Consider the following 17,824-nt stretch of genomic DNA (forward strand, 5'->3'; position numbering starts at 1 on the left):
GACAGCATTACTGCTGAAAAAAAAATTGTACGTACGATGCAACTAGTTTCACGCTGAGACAGAAAGCCACAGGCTACATCACAGATTTCTGTGTGGCAATAGTTTTATTAGCTTGCGCCACTTGTTTAGAAGAAACAGCAACTTCATGTTCCCCCGGGGTGATCTTCCAAAAATACCCTCCTCCCCTTGTGTTACACGGGACCACAATAGAGTATCTCTGCTGAGTCTCCTTCCAGAACACCTGGACTGTACAACATATACATGGAATGTCCACTGAGGACACAGCACAGATACGTCATCTGTCTTATGTGACATCTACAGATATAGAGCTATAGAATAGATAACAAACCTGCGCCCAGCATGAGAATAAGCAGTATTAAAGGGAATGTATTGTCATTGTGCAGGATTATCTGTGACATCATCTATTGTCAGTAGTGATGTAATGATGGGTCAGTGTTATCTATATAGAGGTCATTGTACAGGGGGGAGATAAGCTGTGACATCATCTATTGTCAGTAGTGATGTAATGATGAGTCAGTGTTATCTATATAGAGGTCATTGTACAGGGAGGGGGAGGAGATAAGCTGTGACATCATCTGTTGTCAGTAGTGATGTAATGAGGGGTCAGTGTTATCTATATAGAGGTCATTGTACAGGGAGGAGGAGGAGGAGATAAGCTGTGACATCATCTATTGTCAGTAGTGATGTAATGACGGGTCAGTGTTATCTATATTGAGGTCATTGTACAGGGAGGGGGAGGAGATATGCTGTGACATCATCTATTGTCAGTAGTGATGTAATGATGGGTCAGTGTTATCTATATAGAGGTCATTGCACAGGGAGGGGAGGGGAGGACATAAGCTGTGACATCATCTATTGTCAGTAGTGATGTAATGATGGGTCAGTGTATCTATATAGAGGTCATTGTACAGGGAGGGGGAGGAGATAAGCTGTGACATCATCTATTGTCAGTAGTGATGCAATGATGGGTCAGTGTTATCTCTATAGAGGTCATTGTACAGGGAGGAGGAGATAAGATGTGACATCATCTATTGTCAGTAGTGATGTAATGATGGGTCAGTGTTATATATAGAGGTCATTGTACAGGGAGGGGGAGGAGATAAGCTGTGACATCATCTATTGTCAGTAGTGATGTAATGATGGGTCAGTGTTATCTATATAGAGGTCATTGTACAGGGAGGGGGAGGAGATAAGTTGTGACATCATCTATTGTCAGTAGTGATGTAATGATGGGTCAGTGTTATCTATATAGGAAGCCATAGTGAATAAAAAAAATAAATGCATACTTGACCCCACTCCAGGTCCCGCTCCTCAGTTACTGTGTTTCTCTGGTACTTCTGGTGTTGGGCCTACACCTGACAAGAGACTACAGGAGGTCAATGGACCCTCATAACTGGCCTCAGACCACGGGACATCACTTCTCTTTACTTCCCTGGTTTATTGCGGTCCATCATTGGCTGAAGTAGATTACACTTGCAGATCTCTAGCATGCCTCTTTTAGACTTTTTTTTATCAATCCGTTATGCTGAGGGAATTCTGCACGTTCATGCGAATTTGACACCGATTTCCACTCTCTCATAGACATCAATATTACAAAACATGCATGCAAAAGTCTTCAAGGATGCACAAGGAAAGTAACATGATCATTAGTTTACTTACCGCATTAAACAACAATTTCTGTGCATACAAAAGCGCATGGTCTACATTACTTTTTTTCTACAAATTCACTTGAAAATATAATTAAAAAAAAAATTCTTTAATTATATAGCTTTTCCGCACTAAATCTGCTCCTGAAATCTGCATGGAATCTGCAACGTGTGCACACAGCCTTAGGACTCTTTTTGGAAGGCAGCAGGGGGTGGATATAAAATAAAAGAAGCGTATGAGTACCTCATGTACATGAAAGAAACGGGCTGTAAGATGTCGGATCCCTCGGGCGGCACACAGTGCATCAGACGGAAGTCCCTGCATTATATAGAAATATAATACCGAATCTCCTGTCCGCCAGTCGAACAACTGAGCTGGAAATGTATTAACCATTACAGTGCTGGTACGGCGGTTCGGCCAGCAGACAGGACATCCTTGTATAATATTTCTATATAATGGAGGGACTCCCGTCCAAAGCACTGTGTGCCGCCTGAGGGATCGGACAACTTAGGGCCCGTTTGCACAGGTTGCACACATTGGTGTGCATGAGCCCTTACACTGATCACAGCTACAAACGTGTAGCAGAAGAGAGAAGTAATCATATGCTTCTCTGTTGTTTTATATCGCCCCTGTTGCGTTCCATAAGAAGTGTGTCCCTATGCAGTCTAGCAGGATCAGCACTGATTGGTCAGTATCAGATTGTATGGGACACCACACTTGGTGGCTGACCTGGAGAATTGCCATAATGCAACACTTGTGTAAAAAAATAACAATAATAAATATATAAAAAAAATTTTTTAAACAAAATAATAGCGTTTTCTTCCAACAAGGAGAAACATTGTGTGTGGGCAGAAGGAAGCGATTAGGTCATGAAATGGTTAAAGTATGTGCATGGCGACCCCCAGACACACTTATGTAACCCAATAACCACTTTTGACACTTGTTTGACATGGCCCTCACCTCTGCTTCATTAGGACACAGCAGTAAATTTACTCCCTGGCTCTTTAAAGGACACCCAAACCTTCTCCAGTGAGGCTCCTGGAAAGGCTGCGCACTGTTTTAGGATCTATGGTTACAGTGTCTTTACAAATAATTATAGGTGTCAATAGGTCCTTTCCTTCTAATTAAGTAGGTTGTCCTCCTGGAAACACTTTACTTATGATGTCTCAAGAAAACAGGTTATACAGAAAGGTACCATTTTACATCCTCTCTTATACATAACATTATGTATTCATCAGATTCCCCGATTGTGTATAAAAGGAACATTGAAGCAAAAAAATAACTAAAACAAAAGCCCATAAGCTTTTCAGTCAATCTCGTTATTTCCTTTGACCCTCTGCTGAGTCATATTACCACTAAAACAAATAAACATACAGAAGAAATCTCAGTTTCCCAGGAGCTCAGCCTTGTCCCCTCTTCCCATTTATAATCTTGTTACTGGCTGCAAGACAACTGGCTGGAGCAGAAGCCGATCTACCTGCTCTGTAGGATAAGGACTATTAAAGGAATTATCCCATAACTTATCACCACACATTTATAAGCACATAAACGCGCTGAAAAAACGAAGCGCTTATACGAATGTATATGTATAATGCAAATGTATAAAATAATGAACTTATATACTTACCCTTCCACTTCCAGTGGCTCCTCTTCTCTTTTGTTCTCATGTCTATCAGAGTGGGCAGAGATGCGTCCATGCCCTCTGCCTGCAGACTATGACGTCATCAGTGGCGACACTACCGCGCCTGTGTATGCGCTTGGATGTCTCAGACCACTCTGATATGAAGACAAGAAAGAAGAGGAGCCACGGGGAGCGTCGGAGGGTAAGGGTGAGGTCACACGTACTGCTTTAATGCTGTTCAGAAACTAAATGTTTGTTATATGTGTGTCTATGGAAACAAATGCGATCAGTAACTAGCAAGCGGCGTCTTGCATGTAGTTAATACAAGACATTGGTGCTGGTTACCGATTGCACATGTATTTGGGCCCTGGCACGTCCTCATGCACTTTGATTCTGTTTCTAAACGGATTCAAAGCGATTCAATGTGACCTCGCCCCAAGCTTACAAGTTTGTTTTTCAATACAACGAGAGACGTTGGAGGGCATGTAATTGATGAAAGGGGGGGGGGCTGCTGTAGGGCATTTAATTACTGGGGGACGTTGCATGGGGTGTTTCAATACTGGGGGAGGCCTCACGGGGCATTATGTTATCATGGGGCTACATGGGGGAGACTGCATTCCATTACTGGTTTATACTCAAGTCAACAGGTTTTCCAAGTATTTTGTGGTAAAAGTAGGTACCTTGTTTTATTTAGTTGGCTTTAGTCGGCTTATACTCGAGTGTATACAGGTAATTATCAGTTTATTTTTGTTTACAGTCCTTACACAATTCAGTCCAGGACATTGTAGTTGGTGACTTAAAGGGGCATTTCGCCCCAACAGAAATTATTTAAAGAGAACCCGTCATGCAAAATAACCCCCCTAAACTAAATATATTTTCATAAACTGCCATTAGAGAGCATTGCCTCTATCCCTTTATTGTCCCTCTACATGCCTGTAAACCTAAGCAATGAGGTCCTAAAGCTGTATGCAAATGACCTGTGAAATGTCCAATGAAGCATTAGCATATTCAAGCTGTCCACTCTATTCATGAGTGGGAGGCACAGCCACACCCCCAGTGCTTGACTGACAGCCTGTATAATGATGTGAGGCTGTATAATGATGTGCTTCCTGGTGCTGGTGGCCACGCCCCCTGCAGCCTGTGTGTGCATGTGTGTGTGTATAGGAGAGATACAGCAGCTCCAGGCAGCCATGTTACAGCAGAACATGTCAGATTCATGTGTAGCTGATGTCTGTGTCTCTCACCTGTATATTAGGAGGATGCAGCATGTCAGCAGATGCAGTACACACACTAGCCATGCTTTATTATACATTACACACAGACATGAGCAGGGGGAGGAGAGGGGAGGGGTAACATCACTGCCTCTGACCATGTGACCAGCCTCATTTACATAATAAAGAAAAGATGATTTTACAATGAATAATGTATGAAATGACTAGATAAAGGCTGGGATGGGATCCTTGTGAGCTGCTCCAACAGGTAGTGGTGACAGGACAAGTGACAGAGACCTGATGACAGGTGTCCTTTAAAGTGTTAGTCCCCTCATATAGGGAAGAAACACTTGATAGGCCCCTTTAAGGGGCTTCTGCCTCGTGGCAGAACTCTGTTCTTTGGCATCTATGCCTGGAAAGAGGTACCCATGGGTGTCATATTAGCTAAATTACCGACACAACAGGCAAACTGGAGCAGGGTAAGTAGACCCTAGCACCCAAGGGGTTTTCCAGAATTAACTAATTCCTAGCCTCTAGTATTTGGCTGGTGGGACTTATACAAAAAGGAACTAGTTCATAGATAAATTGGTTTAAATTTGCTCAATCACTTGAAAAGAGTCACAAATCACATGTTTGTCGGCTTTTTAACATGACCCTAGGATTGGAAATCTTTTATACAAACTTTTAAGAGTCTGGAAAGGCACAACAGATTTGGTTTGGTTTAACATCAGTTACAAAAGGGTCACATGCAAAGGAGGTTCTCTGCCAACTTTCCATCATGATCCAAGGCTTCTGTTTGCCATCTGTATTTACCTTCTTGTTCTCCTCCTTAATGTCAATGACTGACAGCGATGTGAATTTAGCCTAAGGTGTAGATATCAGATGTTTTTCAGGTGTGCTATTTTTGGATAACAAGATTGTTGGCGCATGCACAGAATGTTGCCGTGAAACCACCCAATCTTCTGGAGAACCTACTCTCCCTCATTTATCATTATGACACTCATCACCAGGATGTCAAAGAAGAATATGGCAATGAAAACGTTCCCCATCATGAGAATATCATGATTCACAGTGGGAAATCAAGCTCTAATCAGTAAAAGCTCCAACACTGCTGCCGCCCAAGGAAGTAAAGTTTGTTTCTTCACGTCCCCTTTAAATGAAATTTAAAAAAAAGAAAGAAAACATAAAGACAAATCTGCTAATCTTTTGGCATGTTTTGACAGCTAGTGACTTATTTTAGGTTGGCGGACCCACCAGGTACTGGAACTACCAGTATTAGTTCACACAAATACAACCTGTTTTCAGCGGCTGCGGAACGTTTAGTTCTGTAACTTTCGGAGGTCACTGATAAAAGTGAAGAAAAGCTGAATTTTTCTGTGAAGGATGGAGAAGATTAAATGGGTAACCTCAAATTTGCTCTCCTGCAGAGCGTTACACATAAATTCATCTCTGACAACCGGAGCTTGAAGCATCCCTCACACCTCACAACGCTGCAAGCAAGTCCTCCCGCGTTTGGTGCACGGGAAGGCGGCCGTATAAGGTGGCACTACTTCTTTAAGTTGTTTTTTTTTTTTTTTTTTGAGTGGAACAAAAACATGATTTATGTGTGAAACATTTCTGAACATGCCCTATAAGTACAGTAGACTTTCCTCTCTGGCCACACCCTTAAAGTGCTGAATTTTGAGAACAATTAACACAGACCGTGAGTCAGTCTTTGAACAGCTCTGTGGGAACCGGAGTCTCAGCTATGTGCAGTGATGTAAACTCCCTAAGGCTTCCAAAGCCTACAAGAGAATGCAAAAAAAAAAAAAAAAGACGTAAATAGTAAAAAAAAAAAAACACATCCAGTGGCTCTTATAAAGCGCCGGGGCGTAATGTATTGTGTTCAATACTGATCCCCTAAACTGCACATTGTACGTCCGAGAATACGACAGCCCATAGATGTTGATGTATTGTATCAGCAGAGGAAGAATAAACTGTGCAACTAATAAAATGTCGTCTCCCCGACGCCCCTTTCCTAAATTAAAAGCACATTTCTTGGCATATTTACACTTGCGTGAAGGCTGGGTGGGCACTGCACATTACCAAGCTTTTCCAGTCCATGGACTGTCACTTCTCATTAGCCATCCGGAGCCTTGAGTCCTTCTTTTTGACTGACAAAACATGTGCTCTCGGGAAGGGTTAAGGCCCTGACATCCCTTAGGGAAGGGAGATTAGGAGTAGAGAGAAGGTCTCCATGATACCACGAAACCTCTAAGTGATGTAAAACGTCTGTAAGTCCTTTATAAATGGTCTCTTGACAGATTGACGTATCACCAGTGTAGGAATCCGAATGACTGAACCAGGAGTTTTAGTTTCATGGGGTTGAACTAAATCGAGGCTCTAGAACTGGACTCAAAAGTTTTTCAGTTTTGCGAAGGCAAAAAAAAAGTAAGTTTATACAACGCTCTTCCCTACTTAGTGCATCAATTCATCACTGCTAATAATGAATGAGAATATTGCGGCAGATTTAAGTAAAACAGGCAGACTTGTACCGCACTGGATTTATCTAATAATGGGTGATAAATATGTCTTAGGCCAGTTGAGTTTGGTCAAAGAAAAAAAAAAAATACTCCATGATCTGGAGGGATATCCCAGACCTGAATTGAATTGACATACAGTCCAGTGATACAAGTTTTGGTCCAGGAATCCCACCCCCACCCCCTGCCGAACCCATGGAGAATGTTTTTCAGGCCGATCTTGCTTGTGGGTAACTAAACTAAATTTAAGACTGCCTAACCACCTGTACCTTCTCTAACTTTATGCCAGAAAAATGCCTCTTATTAGCCCATATCCCCATTCTAGGCATAATTGTATCTAACACCCTTAATAAATGTCGCCTCATTTTTTCTTTTATTTAATTAAGACAGAATTCTGTCATAAACACATGAATAAATATGCCCCCATTCTAGTTTATATTCAGAGGCTCGTTCAAGAGTAGATTATTATGTGGGCAATTTGGGCAGCCGCCCAAGGCCCAGAGTTTCTGAAGGGACCATAACCTTGTAAAATACCCACACAATTTGTAGTGCCCATATTATGTTCATATAGCCGATCCAACTCATATCCAGGTCTAGGCAATGCTCAGTGAGCTAAACATATCAGCAGTAAATTCAGTTTTACTGTGAAGGTTCGCCATGGTCACACATTTGGAGGGTAAATAAGAATAATCTCATTCATTTGCCGCAAATACATTTAAAGGGGGTGTCCAATGAGGAAAATGTTTATTAAAAATTATAGGTATGTATTGACAGCATAAAACTGGCATTGATTCTCCATCACGCCCACACTGATGTTGCTTGATCTCCACTTTTTGGTTCCTCTTACCACACAGAATATGATTGCTCAGCCGATTCATGGTCCCAGAAATGGCTGCCTGAGAGGACATTTACTGTGTCATGAAGGGATCGGGAAGAAGAAACAAAATTAAGAATCCAACTGTGTAAGTACAGGATCAGCAGAGGGATTAGTAGCAGGAATTCTGCCTATGGAAGGAATTAATTCTCCTTATGGAGATTGCCTCTTTTGCAGATGTGCAGAGGCTAGAGGGTGCGTTCACACGTTCAGTTTTTCAGAAGCAGTTTTTTTAAGCCAAGAGCAGATGTAGATCATAATAAGTGAGAATATATCATTGAGAGAAGCTGCTCCTCTTTTTTTACTCCACTCCTAGTTTGGACATCAAAAACTGCAAGATGTCTAGTGACATGATATGGGATAATAGCTTCCCAGAGGAACAAAGACCCAACTGTAAACAGTTCTGTTTCAATGTTTTTGCATCTCATCTATACAGGTAAGGGAATGAGTTTGGCTAGGTGCGAGGCCACATACTGACCCTGCTTAAAAAATGTTTTTTGCTCAAAATTATCCCTTTAAAAGGGGCTGTCTAGGAATTAATGGTCTATTGGCAAACATATATGGGGAACTCCTAGCTCAGGCCTATCATGTAGGGATTCCATCAATGATACCCTAACAGACCCTTTAATGGTGAGAAAAGTTAATATTTTTAAAATAAGTTCCAATTCTCAAAGTATTTATGACTTGTCAATCACTTCATCCTCATTCACATTTCAGCCCACGAGATGTTGTAATTTGAGGTTCAACCATAAGTGTTACACGATCGTTTCACATTATGACCCGCAGCAAACTGCTCTGGTTCACTGTCCAGGTTCCCAGATGAGTCAGGGCAAAAGAATCCCTGTCTACATTCCCAAACTAAAATTCATGACAAAAGAGCCTGTATCTCCTTAGAAAAAGCCACCGGATAACCTGCACTTGTTACAACTAGTGCAAAAATCCCATAATTAGATTAGAATATGGACGGGACCTACTGATATGGACAACTTTCCATGTGGACTTACAGGTCATCTCGTCACCCTATGATATATACTGTATGTGTTCAGGGGATTCCAACCATCTATCTATCAATCTATCTATCAATCAAATATGGAGATAAATCTATAGCCTTAACCGGCTAAATAAGTAACCATTTTAGACAATTCCTTAATCCTCTATACTACACATGTCTGTAATAGACAGGCCAATATTGGCAACCTTTCCCCCCGGGGGGGAGAAAATGGTCTCCACATGTAGCTCATTTACATATAATTGAGTTCTCTGCTAGTGTTCATGCCAAAACATGTGTCCAAAGCGGCTGAATATTTTGTGACACTTTCAACATGATTGAGGGTAGCGTATGGGAAATCCTCATAGTCCCTCCCAAGGGTCTAAAAGTAAACAAGAGGATACAATGCAAGAGGATAAACCACTTCAGTAGGGAAAAACGGTTGTAGAAACTAATCAGAGCTACTGGAAACCCATAGAGATGCATTTTAAAAATAAATCCCAACTCAAAGTGGTTTAACAGGCCAATAGTGAACATCCCAATAGTTGAGTTTTCATGGATGCATTAATATTGTGTCCTGCCAAGTATTTAAAACTTACAACTTCAAAAATCACCCCCCCCCCCACACTGCTGTGTTTAATCCACTAAAACTTATGCAAAGCTCCACAATCTGTGCACATAGTGTCCTATTTTGTCAGCTCCTCCTGCTCTATAACATATTGGGGGTCATTTACTAAGGGCCCGATTCGCGTTTTCCCGACGGGTTTCCCTGAATTGCCCCGGGATTTTGGCGCACGCGATCGGATTTTTGGCGCATCGGCGCTGGCATGCACGCAACGGAGATCGGGGGGCGTGGCCGAACAAAAACCCGACGGATTCGGAAAAACCGGCGCATTTATAAAAAAAAAATTGGCGCTCGGCACGCGCTTACCTTCACTCAGCCCGGCTCGGTGTACTCCAGTGCGTTCCGATGCTCTTCAGTGCAGCAGCGCCACCTGGTGGACGTCGGAGGAACTGGTCATGTGAGGTCACACAGGTGCATAGATTGTTATATCACTCGTCATGTGATGTCACACAGGTGCAAGGCTCGCTATATCACTGGTCATGTGATGTCACACAAGTGCACGGCTCATTATATCAGAGCTGTATTTTATAACGAGCCGTACACCTGTGTGACATCACATGACCATTTATCTCAACAGGAAGTAATCAATGAAGCTTCCTGTAGAATGTACAAAGCTTGCGTCAGCTCATACCCACAGTGAAATCTTCAATCACTGAGCTTCCAGTCCCAAATTGGTCCAAACATTTGTAAACTAGATAAAAATATTAAAAGAACTGGAGTTCAACGTCTTCAATCTATAACTCTCACTAACGGAATTCCAGCTGGAAATCTTCATCCGACCTCCAGGGAAAATGTAGAAACTCCAATCCAGAATAGGCTCCTATTCACACCACAGGATTCCCATGTGTCTTTCCTCCTTTTCATGCACAAATTTAAAAGGCGGAACCCAGGGCTGGGCAGTCCTTTAGTGGTCAGATACTCACATTCACATTGATGTGTATTTGCCGGTCATCCACACCCGCTCCCATTCCATTAATCTCTATGGGGTTGACGGAGATCGGTGAGCGCAGATTAATGAAGCAGAACAGTCATGCGCGGCCGCCTGCTCCATTAGTCTGACAAAGCGACGAGGGGTCTGACAGAGGTACTTGGGAACCCATCAGACCCCTCGTTTTCATGATCTGTGTGGGTCTCAGCACGGAGACCCCCACTAATCAGCAAGTTAGGCCCCATCCCATGGATAGGGCCTAACTTTTGTTCATGGAAAAACCCCTTTAAATTACAGATTAGGGCAGAGGAAGGAGGAATCTACCATCAAATCTTCTTCTGATAGTAGATTCCTCATGGTAGGTTTCCTTTAAAGTTCATTGATGTTCCGTTAATAATTGTGGAAAAGGGAGATCGATGACTTTTGCAACCCATTGTATCATGAGGAAATATCATCCAAATGAAAAAGTGTCCAGCATGGAAACCCCCTCTAATTCATATCATCAGTCTACATACAATACCTCATCTGTAATATGTGTATTATACAGTGAATCTGTGCCCGGATAGGACCACTGGGGGGAATGAACATCTCTGCGGTGAGGCCCACGGCCGGCTGTTGGGTGGTCACAATCTGTTCATCCTCCCTTTCTTTCAGGCGTACTTCATTTTCCCTGTAGAACTGAGAGGATGAGTGCGGTTTAAGGCCTGGCTCCGGCGTACGAGCCATAGCAGAGAAAAATGATCAGTTTCCCCCCAGGTCCACATCCACCCACGGCCAAGGATTCCTGCTGTAATTCCGCACGGCTGCTCTTGAAGTTCTCCATGGCAGGCGGCCACTGGTGTGTTTTTCAGTGATCACAGGATCCCATAAGGACTGATATGGTTACATATCTTCAAGGAAACCAACTGTGAATGTTCGAGGAGGAAATATATCTATGGCACCGGGCCAGCTTTATTCATGGAAAACACACCGGGCTCACTATAAATAAAGGTGATGACATAAACAATATAAAACTCAGATGGTCGACTTGAAAAAAAAAATATTTACTTAACTAAATTTTTTTTTATTTTTTGAGAAGGAGGAAAGGAATGTAGAAACCATTTTGGAACAGAATTTGAGGCAACTGAACCTCTGGTAACACAACTGTTACTGTGTGTCATAAGAGGCGCCCGCCAATTTGTGTTGCGTGAAAGCCGGCATGATTGTGACGCAAAACGAATGCCTATGACACAATCTCCGGCGCGATCCCAGAAAAGTCAGGAAACCCGACGAAAATGCGGCTGTGGGACCCTTCGTAAATGAGCCCCATAGTGTCATATCTGCATGAAGTATGTTTTAGAGCAGAAGGATATTTAGAAGAAACAGTGTCGTATCTGCAGGCAGCATGTTACAGAGCAGGATGATTAGCAGAGAATACTATACTGTCTGTAGGCAGCATGTTATAGAGCAGGGAGATTTTAGGAGATTGTACATAGTGTCCTATCTGCAGGCTGCATGTTATAAAGGAGGCCGAGACACACAATCTTTGGAAAGGATTCATAGAAATTAGAATATATTGACCAAAATTTCTGCTAATTCTGGGCTAAGGATTCCAGTGATTTTTTTTCTTCTAACAACAGCTAACAGGAGGAGTCTTCACCTTAGGGTACATTCACACAGCGGTATGCCCGCCGTGTGCTGGAGAGGAGGAGGAGGTGGCCCCTCCTCCCTCCATAGAGAATAGCGGCGCACGGCCGCACACACGCCGAAAGATAGAGCATACTCTATCTTTTTGCGGTGCGCGGGCTGGATCAGTGCCACACATGTGTGGCACCGTATCTGCGCCGCGCCGCTATTGCCGTCTATGGGGACATACATGCGGCCGCATGTACGTCCCCGCAGACGGCCATGTGAATGTGCCCTTATGACGATTCTTCCCTGTCCTGTCTGCTGTCCTATGTCTACTGTGCACTACTGATGATGTAACAACGTGGTCACCAATACAGTCCGGGATTTACTACAGCTGATAGAGAAGAGCAGCAGAGCCTTAGCATGGGGTTGGTCAGGGATTAACAAGGTGTTATTTGGACCAGCATAAAACATGGCAGCCCATAGTTACAGTAACCCGGGAACCCTTGTGTTATTGTGATGAAGGTTTTGACCTTCACCAATCAGAAACCATTCTGTGGACAGACGAAGAGACTCAAAATGAGACAACCCCTTTAATGCTATTATTAAAATTGGTGAAGCTTTCACTGTGGAAAAACCACACCCGTGTGTAAACTATAGCCCCTGCATTGTCTAAGACAGGTCACTGATACCTATGAGAATCTCTGCTCTCTGGAGGCTAGGCCCAAAATGTGTAATATCCTAATAATATTCCTCATTATATCTGAGGGAATTATTGTCCGGAATATAGAACTACTGAAAGGAACTGACGTGCCGAGTCAAAAAGGGTCCTGGTACTTCTGGGTCCTTAAAGAAAATCTACCCCCAGGATGAAGGATTGCAAACCAAGCACACAGACATACTGGTGTGCGCCCCCTCTGGCAGGATCTGCTTTTTTGAACTTCTTATGCACTTGTTTTTACATAAAAAGCTTTAACAAATATGCAAATTAACCTGGTGGACTCCAGGCTCAATTAACAACTATAGAGCCCAGAGCCCCTAATCATTTTTAAAGCCTTTGTGTAAAAACCAGGCATAAGAAGCTAAAAGAAGAGCAGATCCTGCCAGAGGGGGCACACAGCAGTATGTTAGTGTGCTTGGTTTACAATCCTTCATCCTGGTGGTAGATTTCCTTTAAAGATTAGACTTCTTTGTCAACTAAAGGATACTTCGGCCTAGTTCACACCAATAATGCCAACTATTATCTGTAATGGTTGCATTAACATGATCATTGATTTCAATAGACATTTAATGGCTTCTAAAATTGTTTGTTTGCGCTTCCGTTTTCCATCTCAAATAATGGAAGCCAAAGAGAAGTGTTGCAAATGGAAACTAGAGGAAATCAATTGACGTTTTAAGATCCATTACATTACCGTTATTATCATTTTAGTGATGAAAGATGGGTTCGACACAGGTCTGAACAGGGCCTTACAATGTACACAGAGCACGGTAAAAAAAAAATAAAATTCTGTATCCTGCGATCTATGAAATTTTGCTTTCCATTGACAGATAACGAGTACATTTTCTCATGAGTCGTTCTAAGCCTATTTCCATTCTGCTGGAATTTCCCATGTATCTATGAATAGAAGAATATGCTCCAATTTAATTTGAACTTGTATTTCTCAATTTCCATTAAAGAAACCTGAAACCACGGCTCTACCTTGTATTGGCCGATTTGTAAAGCGCTACAGATTATGGTGGCGCTTTATAAATAGAGATTAATATTATTATTATTATTGGTCAGTTTCCAAAAACAGTATTAGAATTTCAGCCCCTCTTCGCAACATTCACTGTCCAACAAATCAACCTAAATTCAGCAAAATAACATTAAAGGACATCTACCACCAGGATGAAGGATTGTAAACTTAGCACACTGGCGGGATCTGATCTTCTTTTATCTTCTTATTACCAGTTTTTTTTTTTAAAGGCTTTTAACCCCTTCCCGACGCGCGCCGTACTAGTACGGCGCGCGCCGGGTCCCGGTGCATGGAGAGGGCTCGCGGGCCGAGCCCTCTCCATAGCCGGTAAGTCTTTGCTGCATATTGCAGCAAAGGCTTACCGGTAACACCCGCGATCGGTGCTAGCACCGATCGCGGGTGCTTTCACCGCGATCGCCTCTGGCAATGCTGCCGGAGGCTTCAAAAAGATGGCGCGGCATGGGCGCCGCCATCTTGGTGCGGATCTCCGCTCCCCGATGACGTCACGGGCAGCGGTGATCCGTTGCCATGACAGCATCGGGCCTCACGAAGGCCCGAAGCTGTCTTGTTTTAACCTATTCATTACAATGTGCTATCAGCACATTGTAATGAATGAGGAGTAAAATCCCCATATACTGCCATATTGCAGTATGGCAGTATATGGTAGGATCGATCAGACAACCTAGGGTTAAAGTACCCTAGGGAGTCTGAAAAATAGTTAAAGTAAAAGTAAAAAAAAGTTTAAAAAAAAAAAATTATATTAAAAAAACCTAAAAATTCAAATCCCCCCCCTTTCCCTAGAACTGATATTAATATTAATAAACAGTAAAAATCATAAACACATTAGGTATCGCCGCGTCCGAAAATGTCCGATCTATCAAAATACTATAACGGTTTTTCACTGCGTTTAACCCCGTAACGGAAAATAGCGTCCAAAGTCAAAAATGACATTTTTTTGCCATTTTGGAAAATATAAAAAAATTAATAAAAAGTGATCAAAGGGTAGCACAGTCCTAACAATGATAGCAATGAAAACGCCATCAAAAGTCGCAAAAAATGACACCACCCACAGCTTCGTACACCAAAGTATGAAAAAGTTATTAGCGCCAGAAGATGGCAAAATCAAAAAAAAAATTTTTGTACAGGAGGTTTTAATTTTTTTAAATGTATGAAAACATATAAAACCTGTACAAATGTGGTATCCCTGTGATCGTAGCAACCCAAAGAATAAAGTAGACATGTCATTTGGGACGCAGAGTGAAAGCTGTGAAATCCAAGCCCACAAGAAAACGTTGCAAATGTGTTTTTTCACCATTTTCACTGCATTTGGAATTTTTTTCCCGCTTCCCAGTATGCGCCATGGAATATTAAATACCGTCACTACGAAGTGCAATTTGTTACGCAGAAAATAAGCCATAACAGAGCTCTTTATGTGGAAAAATAAAAAAGTTATAGATTTTTGAAGGTGGGGAGTGAAAAATGGAAGTGAAAAAACTAAAAAAGGCCAAGTCGTTAAGGGGTTAAAATTATGCAAACGAACCTAATGAGCTCCCGGCTCCAGGCTCCTTAGCACAAATTTTAAAGCCTTTTTTTCTTAAAACCAGGGCATAAGAAGATAAAAGAAGAACATATACTGCCAGAGATGGCACACACCAGTATGTCAGTGTGCTTGGTTTATAATTCTTCATCGTGGTGGAAATTTCCTTTAAAAGGTATAAAACTGCCTATAGACAAAAATGCCACAAAAATTCTGAAATCCTGCTAAAAGTAAAGACCCTTGGGGAGTAGAGTTTCCAAAAGATCAAGGCTAGTTTAGAGATGGCATACTCACCGTACTGGGAGGTTTAATGGTGTCAGCTGCCCACGTGTTGGAATGAGGTTCAAGTTGACTTACACAGACCACAAATCTGTCTGGAAACACATACAGCTCTGTACAAAGATAAAGAGAGAAGAGAGTATTTACTAACTCAACAAGATTAAATGTTCCACTCATCTGCAGTTTTCTTGTAGTTTCTATATCCCTTAGATTGTATGTTTACAGAAATGGGTTTTAAGTTACAAAACGTACTCTTCCGTGGCTTATTTTTATTTCAGATATAAATAGGCACCAAATTGTACATTTTTACGTCAAAAAGTTGCACTGAAATGTCTTAACTATGTCAACAGAGAATGCCAGTCAGATGTTCTTGATAAACCTCTGATTGTAACGTTGTCCTTGGTCCTCCCTTTGTGGAGGAGGCTCTTCTCGAAATTTTCAAGAAAGCTGAAAGTGACCAGATTGATCTTGCATTTGAACCAACTATAAAGAGTAGATGAACTCACCAATTCCAAATTTATGTTGACCCCACTTTAATGTTTATGTTAAGACCCCAACCAAACACATTGGTACTATCTGTGGAAACCAGATAATAATTCCTTTATATGTATAGAGCACACAGATTACACACAGCTGCCAGATCAGTCTCTGTCCCCATGGGGCTCATAATCATCCGATAGTACCAGTATGTTTTGGAGTGTGGAGGGAAACCGGAGGAAACCCACGCAAACACGGAAAGAAAGTACAAACTCTTTGCATATGTTGATCTGCATGGGAATTGAACCCAGTACCCCAGCACTGCAAGGCTGTAGTGCTAACCACTGAGCCACCGGGCTGCGCATGATGAAATCAGGCACAAACTCTATAAGGCTGCCCTACAAAAAGCAGTGTCCGATGATCACAAATGAGTTGGGATGGAAATTACAAGTGACAAACATTACTCATTCTAATTGAATACCATTAGGGCCTAGGTGGAGATCTAAGAATGTCTTTGTAAAAAGTGGTTTGAACTCTAGTGGACTATGTTTCATTACATTGGGGCAATCACTTTAGGCCACCAGTGGCCCACTAAATACTACTCTGTCTTGGTGACTATATGGTCCATCTGACTTACTCCCTGGCCAATGGCCAAGCAATCACAAATATCCAAGATATTTATAGGGAATGTGGTCCCGTGGGAGTATAACTACATAAGATGAAGAAGGTCTTCAATATTGAAGCAACAATTTGGACACATGTTGAAGGAACTTTCTGAGCATGAGCTGAGCTTTTGTAATAAGCTCTAAGGTGGATGTGTAGATCAACATATTTACAAGAGCAGAGTATAAATGGTCATCATATGGATGCCATAAGATTGTTGTGGAGTCCTCAAACATTGAAGAAGATTGATGTCCACTCAATATGGGAAAGGATGACGCATTGGTTGATGAGTGCAAAATGGTAGACACCCATGTGACTTCACACCTTGTATGTAACGATAATTACAATGGAGTCTCAGACCTCTATACGTTGAATGCTGTATTATCGTTGCCGAAACCTCACATGATCATCAACGCCTCATGGAAGCCTGAGAAAAAAAAGTTTCCTTTGATAACACCACCCTAAAGGTTGGTTTTAGGTTACATCTGACCAATAATGAGAACAATGTGGACTCCGGTTTCACAGGCTCAGAGCTTTGCTACAAAATTAGTTAAGTTGCTGCTGTCCAGCTGATATATCCTGAAGGGTGAAATCTATATCTCAGGTGAAACCTAACATGAAATATCTACAGGTTGTCTCCGTGAGCCAAATTTTATTACACTACATACATGTACATGTTGGCATTCTGACGTGTAGCCTGTCAAAACTGGTTCCCGAAACATCTTGTTAAAAAAAAAAAAATCTCATTCCCACACAGTAACATAGAGCGGACAAAAAATATGATTTATCAACATGTAATGTAGGGAGATTATATTACACTTCGTTATTACATGACAGATATGATATGACAGATTAAGGTAAAAATAGCCGCTGAGTTATATTATGTTACAACACAAACTAGTACAGATACCATTTATCAACCACACATGGGAGTAACACAGAGGATGCGGAGAATTCATCTAAAATTATTCTATATAACTATTCTTACTATAAAAGATCAAATTCACTGAGTGCTTTTTATGGAAGGAGCCCTGTTTGGTATGTGGGACCAAGAGGGAACCTGTCAGTAGGTTTGGGGTCAGTAAACTGC

At 41.9% G+C, this 17,824-nt stretch overlaps 1 protein-coding gene across 4 annotated transcripts in view; it reads right to left on the reverse strand.

Moving 5' to 3' along the window:
• Positions 1-17,824, reverse strand: part of SLX4IP (SLX4 interacting protein) — a 103,105-nt gene that overhangs the window by 3,413 nt on the left and 81,868 nt on the right. For all 4 annotated transcript variants that reach the window (XM_072140463.1, XM_072140462.1, XM_072140460.1 and 1 more), the window contains one exon: positions 15,610-15,707. In XM_072140463.1, coding sequence (XP_071996564.1) covers positions 15,610-15,707 — 98 coding nt within the window. The remainder of the gene's footprint in view (positions 1-15,609; positions 15,708-17,824) is intronic.

This window comes from Engystomops pustulosus, chromosome 3 (assembly GCF_040894005.1).
Source record: "Engystomops pustulosus chromosome 3, aEngPut4.maternal, whole genome shotgun sequence".
Classification (NCBI taxonomy): Eukaryota; Metazoa; Chordata; class Amphibia; order Anura; family Leptodactylidae; genus Engystomops; species Engystomops pustulosus.